Source organism: Porites lutea, chromosome 3 (assembly GCF_958299795.1).
Source record: "Porites lutea chromosome 3, jaPorLute2.1, whole genome shotgun sequence".
NCBI lineage: Eukaryota > Metazoa > Cnidaria > Anthozoa > Scleractinia > Poritidae > Porites > Porites lutea.
In genome coordinates this window covers 10,942,655-10,951,855 of record NC_133203.1, presented here as the reverse complement: position 1 = coordinate 10,951,855, position 9,201 = coordinate 10,942,655, and the positions used below count along the sequence as shown (strand labels likewise).

The window sequence follows — 9,201 nt, the reverse complement described above, 5'->3', positions numbered from 1 at the left end:
TTCTATTCCTTCGGATCGCCATCCTCGCTTGCTACTCACACCAAGTCCCAGTAAGTGTGGTGTTATGTCTTCTTTACAAGCATCCAGCGGCAGAACATTTGTACTAGATCCGTAAGAACTACAAGGTGACTCTTGTGAAGCGAACGAACAGTTCATATTTTAAAGCAAGTGTGGTACAACGAAAGTACGCAAATTTCGTCAAGTCGTAAATGAAACCTGATAACCCAGCGGCGCGCGAGACATATAGATGTTGCTCGGTCTCAAATTACGCAGCTACAATTATACGTGTAAGTCGTTAATTAATTTCTTAATTTCATATTTTGGCAAACAAAAATTTTCCGCAAAATCCAAGTAAAAAATATTCCCCTGAAACTTTATATGACTGAAAATTCGTCGCACAGACAATTTAAAAATCGTCCATTCATTTCTTTATAATTAATTCTAATTAATACGTCTGCTTTATAATTTGTATCATACGTGTAGGACTGCAACGGTTTCTGCTGTTCCAAGGTAAGGTTGATTTCTTTTCATTGCAGTATCCTTTCCAAATTATTATTTTTTTATACGGATGATGAAGTTTTCAGCCGTCTAAAGTTACACTTTAAAGGCCATTACCAAAAAGCAAGGTTACATGATTTATGCAAAATACCGCAAAATCACGTTCACGAAAATAGGCTTCCTGTGAAAAGAGTTTCTTGTACCAATCAATACTTTTTTTCTTTTGACTAAGAAGGGTATAGACTATTGTAAAATGGAATTATTTAACAAATAAACAGCCGCACTTTCAAGAAAATGGGCTTAGAAAATCGCAGAAATTCGCTGTCCTGTTACAGTCACGCAACATACCCGGGTTAAAACCCTTGGACAAAATTACCGTTACACTAAAAATTTGATTTTATGCATCCAAAGCGTTTATTTTAAGGTACTTTAGCTTCAGAAAAAAATCTGTGCACTAATTCTTTAAGGAAAAATTGTTTTAGACCCGAGAAATTGCCATTGTTTTTGGTGGTTTTTAGGGCTTTCCTTGGCCAAAAACTAGGGGGGTGGTCAATCTCGGGAGTGAAAAGCCGGAAAATCTTGTTAATGTCACCAAAGTTAATCTTATCAGCTTGGTTTTAAATGCTGAAAAAATAAAGGAAATCGGCTGACCCCAATCTTTTGGCACCGCCCGGTTTTCTCTGACAATGGCTCTTAAGTGAAAGATCTCTGATTTTAGAGAACAATTGGCCGTTTAGAAAATGTAATACATAACAGGGATGGTGCTATCAAGATTTATCCGAATTGGAAGAATGTATCTATTTCTTGCTCTGCGTTTAAATAACGTAATTATAAACGCTCGGACAATGTACTTGACTTATTACTTTCACAGGACCGTACTAGTTCTAATTCGTCACTATTCCCGCCTAAGCTGGAATGACCACTTATTTTGATAACTTCTACAGGTGTCAGTAGCACAAACATCGCAATTGCTAACAAGATTCTGGTTTTCTCCCTCTATTAAATCAAAACAATGATGTTTGGATGGTACGTAAGGAAAAGGGTATTTAAGTTTTCTTAATTTTACGAAATATAAGACATCTAAAACTTTCGTTTTCCACGATGCATTTGGCTTCAATAAAAGTTCTGGTAATCTTTGTTGTTGTCAGTAATAAGGAAGCGTTTTTCCGTCCATTGACAGGTATGTATCCATAAGATTTTCTATTTAATACTTCCAGAGATTTTCAACAAAAAGAGTTGCCAAGTATTTTTTGCTTTTGTCTCAATCAAGAAACGCCCACCTTCGTCAAAGCTTCCTGGTCATTTCGGAAAGATCATGGCATTTTGTAGGAGTTATCTAAAAAATGGATTATCTCCGAAGCTATCAGGGCCCAAATACTAACGAAAGGTTTCAGATCTTTAACTTATGATAGCTCTCCCCCTATCTTTTTTCCCGATCAACATGATACTCGTCATGCACGGTACCGAAGTAACAAATTGGTTTAAGGTTTGTTGCAGCTACGGTTGTACCTTACGAAGACCCATGTTAATTTTGATAAATCTTTAACGAGTGTAAAGTTTTTCATGATCCTTTTGTCATTGATAATAAGTATTTTACATTCTCAACTCTTTTTACTCTCACGATTATCCAATTGAAAGTTAAAATGCGGGAAAATTTTCTAAAATTTCAATGTGAAAATTCTGGTAACTAAGTGGTACCGTGCGAAGACCTGTGAAGCGGTCATTTATGCGGGAATAGTTACACCATGGGATTACAGGATTTCAATCAAAGGTTAAAAGGTTTAAAGGTCATTAATTACACATATTCCGGAACTTGACCCATTGATTGAAAGAGTGTATCTCTAAGGTATTTTATCTCAATTCAATCTGTGCAAAATATTCTTATACCACATTACCTCTTGCATCCTTCACTGTATTAACTTTAGGCAACCAAGTTATTGAATTCAAGTACCCACTCAACCCTTATGGTGGAACATTGCATAGACGACAAGAAGTGGTGGCGGTTCCCCCGGTAACGACATCCATCTTAGAAGGACCCTACCTACCTCCTGCATATGCTGAAAATGAATTATTCGTCGGTCCTCATGGAGTACCAAGCCCTCTTCATCATGGTTTCCCTACGTTTCCTGGCAGTCCATTCTTTCATCCGCTTCCACACCTTCCTCATCCGGGATTTCACAGCTCTTACCCACTTCCAGCATATCGTCCCATAATACCTTTTGGCCTACGACATGGTTATCATACTCACTGGCCCCATATGCAGGTATCAGGACCAGTTTTCTTGGCTGATCCTAACGATGGCATGTACCAGGAACCAGTAACAGGAACACTTGTTCCTCGTCCAGTATTACCACCACAGTATCCGGGATACCATGCGGCTGGCACGAATGGATATCATTACCCAGAGTCAATGCTCTTTGACGGTCATGGAACAAGATTTTTTCGTAAGAGTTTTGTTTAATAATTTTTCCTTAAGATTAAGTTACAACCATTTGATTCAATTACAACTGGCCTCAAAAACTGTGTAATTAGGGTATCAGACGATCACATTAGAAAAAAAGGTACTTGGTGAGGAATTTATGTTGGGATTGTAATAATTTTGCCCACATTCCTCCTTCCCTATCCTTAATTTTTACAGCATTTTCTCTAAATATGAAATGAATCCGGATTTATTTCGTTTAGTTTTGTTTAATTAGTGTTGCTTTTTCTTCCTATAGCCGTTGATACTACTTTTGTGGAAGATCAGATTGTGGATAACAACGCAAACCTGCATAGCTCTCCGCTTCAGGATGTTGCTGAGAACATGGCAGAGATAAGGCGAGAAGAGGAACTTGAAAAACTAAAATTAATGAAAGCAATGAAGGATATGAAATCAAAACCCACGGTCAAGAAGCCTCCCAAAAAGTAGTTGCTGAGAAAACGTTTATCTGCATGCATGTAAATGAAGCTCAACGAGAAAAAGAGCGAAACAGGACTGAGGCCTTGGTCAAACGGCGAACTTTTCATGGGATGAGCTAAACTCTAATTTGGATCGACCTAAATTAAGTTAAGATCGTCTGTTGCGTCAGACGTCGAACTTAGGACGCACCTGACCAATCAACTGAATCAGACCAAGAATCAATTTTAGCCGAACGAGGCTAAATATACGTTAGCATACAAATATTTGATATATTAGTTTATATCGTCGCATGCGAAGATCGACGTTTGTCGCGGAGACGACCTTCAGACGTTCCATCCATCTGAAGCAGACTCATTCAAACGAACTTAACTGAGCCAGACGTCGAACTTTTCATGAACTTAACTTACTAAGTTTGGTTGGTCTCATGAAAAGTTCGACGTTTAGCTTAGGCCTAAGAGTGAGAGTTAAAAAACAAACGAGACGATCTTCGTTGGAAGAACAACATAAAATTTTATACCGCCAGTGAGAAAATAAGAAATGCTAGCGGCCAGCAAGGTGAAAATGAACGGCAGCGATAAAAAAAAAGCGAACAGGAATAAGCGCAAAATTTTTTGTGAACACATACCACATTTTCTCCATAGAACGTGTAAGTAGGAAGTTTACGTTGCAACAACAACGGCAAAGAAATTCACCATAAAGTGTGCTTTTTTGTTTTTGCTAATTGAGCCTATCAATTATTTTGCCGTTCTCGTTTTCGTCGCCTTTTAGCATTACACGATTTTATTTTTTGTTTGAGTAAATTATAAGTATATAAACGAGGGTTTCGCTTTTAACCCTGGCTTTATTTATAAATATGACTGATTTGCAAACCTTTTGCGGTTTTCTGAACTATCCGCTGTGGACCAAGCTCCCCAGAAGCCCAAATGTGCTGTTGTTCGACATAGCTGACAAAAAGGGAAAACGTTGTACAAATTGCTTCTTTGCACTGGCAGGTCCGATTCCCATACTAATTTTAATCAGGATTGAGATCGACTATATTACTCAGTAATAATATATAAATAACTCATTCCCCATTTGCGCATCTCCCATAATACACCATATCATGTGCCCCCCAGAAGATTTCTCCTGGGTATTTCAATCGTCGCAAGAGAAATTGAAGACGATGCTTATGGAAAGTTTTTGGGGGCAAACAAGTTGTATTATTGGCCGGGAGATGTACAAATAACGGATTCCTGTTTTTGGTCTGTTTCTATTTCAGCTAATTTTTGTTGATAATGAATAAATAAGCTGAATTTTTAGAAATTGTTAAAACACTGATAGTTTAATGAAGTAAACTTGGAGAAAAGTGAACGTTGTAAAACCTTTTAGAAAGAATCAAATCAGAAAAATGAAAACTTGTGTTCGTTCTGCCCGCGCGATGAAAAAGGAGACAAAAACCAAAACACAAAAGACAAGGCACAAACGACCCCCTACAGTTTGAATTACGGAATGTTTTGTTTTATCTTGTACCCGTAAGATTTTATTATCGTATTGGAGCAATCTTTTCCTGTTTGAAAGCAAAGAAATAATTCACTAACCAAACAAAATATAGGACACCAGTTTAAGTCAAAAGAGAGAAAATTTCTCGAAGATTTTTTCTTTTAATTGTTTAAAATACTTCATCTCATTGCTTGTACCTGATCTTTCGTGAGGACGACTAATTCATCCAGAAGTAAAATGAAGGAAATTGTCATATCCTTTACCCTGTTAATCGCATTTTCATTAAATGCCAACGTCCAAACAAAAGGAACAAAAGGTAGGTCCTACCAAGATTTAATCGTTTTCGTCGACACTCTGTCAGTTGAACTAGTATGTACTTTTACTTAATTTCTTTTGACGAGAAAGAAACTTCTATAAAACTTGTCGATACACATGCTACTTGTTGACTTCCACTCAATTTGTTCCCAACTAGAATGATTAAACAAAATACTACATTATGTAGTTTTATATGTGATGACCGAAATGATGTCAACATCGCATCGTATTAATTGAAAGCTAAGAAAGATACTTGTTAAAAAGTTGTGCATGCATGTAATTACATTCTTGAAAATGTCAGCAAACAAAAAGTAACTGTTCGCTTTGACGAGAATGGTCATTAACTCTAATTTGTTGTCGTCCATGAGGTTATCATAAACCTAAGAGATGGGTAAGACCAATAGTGCACAGACCAATTAAACACCAACACGTCAGATCCAATCACAAGAAACACGACGTGCTCACGTTAGCAGCTCCGCCGAGCGTGGTTTCCGTCCTTCCCTCTACGCGCACTATGACCCTTATGCCAAACGGTGTACCAACCGCTGCGGGTGAATACGTTCAGCATTTGATGCACCATCACCCGCTCAATATACCCGTGTACCACGGTGGAGACGGTGTTTATCCAGTTCATGTACCAGAACACTTTGGACCACTTGGACCGTTTGGACACCATCGATTTTACAGGCACCGCTTGTGGCCCAGTTTTGGATATGGTGTTAATTATCCTTACGCACATGGCTTTGTATCTGGTCCTTGGTACGGTCCGCTACCTGGGCATGCCTTCGAATATGGATACCACCGCCATTATGGACGTAGACCACCCTGGAGACATGGACCAGCTGGTTATTGGTATGGATTAGGACATGGGAGTGACCGTAGAGGATTCTTTCATAGGCATGGGTATAGCCGTAGGGATGGTACGTTATCAATAAAAATGATAATTGACTTCATTTAAGGAAGTCTCCGCGGACCTGCCAAATTTGTGGTCGTTCTCAAATGCCTGATAGCATAGCAACTTGACTGGAAAATGACGGACGCAGAGCTTGGAGTAAAAACTGTTGATCCGTGACGCCATTTTAGTAGGATACTTTTTAGACCATTTAAATTTGAGATCCCCCGCTTAACGTTACAGACAATTAGGGGAAGGGGACATTTAAGGGGAAAGGGGCAAGGGGCTGGGAAAAGGCACTTAACGTTAGTGCGGATCATTTTTGAACAAAAGAAAACTCATAACAGTTTCATGTTTCTTACATCGGCTTAGAGAATACATCTTACATCACGGTGGTCGTGACGTTATCAAAAAAAACCAGGTCACATTACGTGGACGTTAAGGACGGGTGGGGGGGGGGGGGGGGGGGGGGAGGAGGGGGTGACCTGAACGTAAAGTTGACGTGAAGTCGGGACTAAGTGAATAGGTAATACTAGCGAATTTAGAAGACAGATCTACCGGTAAACAGACTCCTCGATTAATGCTCAATTGTGTAATTACAAGTAATATGAGCAACAAAGAAAGTCTTTCTTGTAAATACATCAAATGAGCCATACAAGTCATGTGTTTACTGTGAACGAAGCAGATGAACCATCAGGTGTAAATTATATAATATTTATTATGAATTACTGGTTAAAATACGAACTCACATTTGAACTATCAGCCCTTTGATTAGCTTAATTGGATATCTGAAATGGTTGACCAATTATCCAAATAATCGGAAGACGCCAATGACATTGTTTAAGCTCCGGTATTGCTTCCCTGAATTCAATATGTGGAGCCTCTGATATACAGTTCAGATCAGTTCAAGATATTTTAAAAAGCAGTCTTGATAGTAGAGGCCCACTGTGACATTATGGAGTTTCGTTATTGACCAGAGAAATAACGTCGGTTTCAGTTCTTTTATCTCAGTACTCTTTGAAATGAAACAACTTTTCCCCACAGGAAACTGGTGGTTTAATCCAATAACAGGCTGGTATCCTTACTCATTTGACCATAGCGTGGATTTGCGTGGCGATAACGGCCCAGAAACAATGTTTTTTGAAAGAAGTCTTGTGCGTAAGTCAATTTAAATTGTTCTTAATAATAGGCACTAAAAATCCATTTCGCCTAATTTACAGAAACTGTGTTTTTTCAGCATTATTTTTCCGATAAAGTTTAATGTAAATTAAAAACTAAATTAATAAATAAGAAACTGATCAAGAAAGAATTCGTACAGTGCAAAAAAACCAGAATGAAGATATGATCGTCGCGGTGGTAATTGCAATTTAAGCAACTGTAAATTAAACGTACCCGAAAAAAATTTTGGGACTTCAACGGGATTCAAACTTTTGGCCTCTAGGTTAGCACTGCAGCGCTAACGCAGAGGCCATGGGTTCCAATCCCATTGATGCCCCGAAATTTTTTGGGGGTTAATTTGCAATTGCTTAAATTGCAATTAAAACTACGACGACCATATCCTCATTTAAAATTTGTATTTCCGCAATTCATATCATCTTCATTTATACCGTGAATGTGAGACAAACGACTTAGTACTTGTCTTTAACTTAAACAACTTTTCTTTTTTTTCTCAGCAACCTCCCACAAAGGTTCTAGAGTTCATGCAAAAGTAAAAAGGGGGCGCATGACTGAAACTGGAAGAAATGGAGAAAAAATGAAGAGACTGCGTGTGGTGTATCCAGCCCGACACCGCCAAGTGCATCATGGATCCGCAATAGGGCGCAAGCTTATTCCATTTGGGTTTCGTATTCAGCGTTACAAATTAAGCTTGATTCCGTTTAAGAGGAAGCTAAAGCGACCAAGTGAATTTCAGAAATTCAAAAATGCTCTCAAAAAGTCTTTCAAACTATCACTGAAAAATTCACTTAAAAAGCCAGTTCAAAATACTTTCAAAAAGTCGATTCGCAAGTCTAGGAAGATAGCTGGCTTGAAAAGACATTAAGGTATTTTTAATAAGGGTTCTACACTCTGGAATATGAATCTTTTGTGTATTTTTATAATTGTCTCTTTTTCTAAATGTTTCTTGTCAAACGGGCTGTGTCACGACCAGCTATTTCATTGTGTTGATCATGCCAGTTACGCCTCCAACCTCACTCCCAGGATTCTCTCCTTCCCGTCCCTACTGAGCGACGGGTAGAAAAAGAAACCTGGGAACGAGGTTGTTACGCGTCCTTATTCGCTTGAAACTAAAGATGTTACAGCTTTCTGTCAAACAAATATGTCTCCCAAGCATTATATCAAACGTTACAAACAACAAAACTTAACTTTGAAAAAAAATACTAGGCTAACATCTTTTGAAACCACAATTGCAATCCGTTTCAATCTTCTTCAAGTTTGTTTATCCATGCTTCCTTTTGTATTTACTGTGTCATTTATTCCTTCTTTAAATGTTTTGAGCGGCGGTCATTTATGTTGGAGGCAGTTGCCACCAAGAGAGGATTGAATTTTGATGAATTTCATGACACAGCTCTTTTAAGAAAGTGCATAATTTGACTTTTTTTTTCTACACGAACCAGTTACGTCTAGGCATTTTTTCCTTAACTTGCCCAAGATTTATTTTGTATTGAAACAGAATTTTTAAAGGTCAAACAAACCTGTGGCATGTGAGGTTGTCAACCATTTACAAGTGTGGACAAGGAAAAAATACTTCAAGAAACATTTTGCCCATAAATTTTTTTCACAGTTCAGTCAAATTAACACAAGAGACAGGACATTATTTTCTTCCCGATATGAATTAGCTATGAGTTACATCTCGTGTTTTGGTTTACTCCTTGACTTAACTTACGTTTACACGATCCTTTGGGGAAATGTGTATTGTTCTTCCCAGAATGATTTACCTTGTTGTTCGGGACGAGAACATCAACCATACAAACAATTGAAAAACAAGAAAAAGCAAAATAAAAATGCATGAGAACTCGCCCTCGGACGGGATCATCTATGTAAACAGGCCAAAAACTCAAAGGCTTGACTTACTTCCTCTGTAGCTCTTCACACCTAGGCGGTATTCCCTTAAATTCAA

General features: G+C 38.1%; 2 protein-coding genes across 2 annotated transcripts; both read left to right on the top strand.

Moving 5' to 3' along the window:
• The first annotated feature begins 1,599 nt into the window (after positions 1 to 1,599).
• On the top strand, positions 1,600 to 3,406 carry LOC140931551 (uncharacterized). The gene is made up of 3 exons (XM_073381358.1): positions 1,600 to 1,678; positions 2,424 to 2,942; positions 3,216 to 3,406. Exons 1-3 carry the CDS (start codon positions 1,600 to 1,602, stop codon positions 3,404 to 3,406), a joined length of 789 nt encoding a protein of 262 aa, XP_073237459.1.
• A 1,707-nt stretch (positions 3,407 to 5,113) lies between these two features.
• On the top strand, positions 5,114 to 8,654 carry LOC140931550 (uncharacterized). The gene is made up of 4 exons (XM_073381357.1): positions 5,114 to 5,192; positions 5,560 to 6,111; positions 7,128 to 7,241; positions 7,757 to 8,654. The coding sequence occupies exons 1-4, from the start codon at positions 5,114 to 5,116 to the stop codon at positions 8,122 to 8,124; spliced, it is 1,113 nt and encodes a 370-aa protein (XP_073237458.1). The 3' UTR covers positions 8,125 to 8,654.
• The last annotated feature ends 547 nt before the right edge of the window (positions 8,655 to 9,201 follow it).

Excerpts from the sequence above, each read along its gene's own strand:
- LOC140931551 (XM_073381358.1), top strand. The coding sequence starts at position 1,600 with ATGCATTTGGCTTCAATAAAAGTTCTGGTAATCTTTGTTGTTGTCAGT. Across the intron at positions 1,679-2,423 it reads GTTTTTCCGTCCATTGACAG|GCAACCAAGTTATTGAATTC; the intron begins GTATGTATCCAT and ends TATTAACTTTAG. Across the intron at positions 2,943-3,215 it reads TCATGGAACAAGATTTTTTC|CCGTTGATACTACTTTTGTG; the intron begins GTAAGAGTTTTG and ends TTCTTCCTATAG.
- LOC140931550 (XM_073381357.1), top strand. The coding sequence starts at position 5,114 with ATGAAGGAAATTGTCATATCCTTTACCCTGTTAATCGCATTTTCATTA. Across the intron at positions 6,112-7,127 it reads TGGGTATAGCCGTAGGGATG|GAAACTGGTGGTTTAATCCA; the intron begins GTACGTTATCAA and ends TTTTCCCCACAG. Across the intron at positions 7,242-7,756 it reads TTTTGAAAGAAGTCTTGTGC|CAACCTCCCACAAAGGTTCT; the intron begins GTAAGTCAATTT and ends TTTTTTTCTCAG.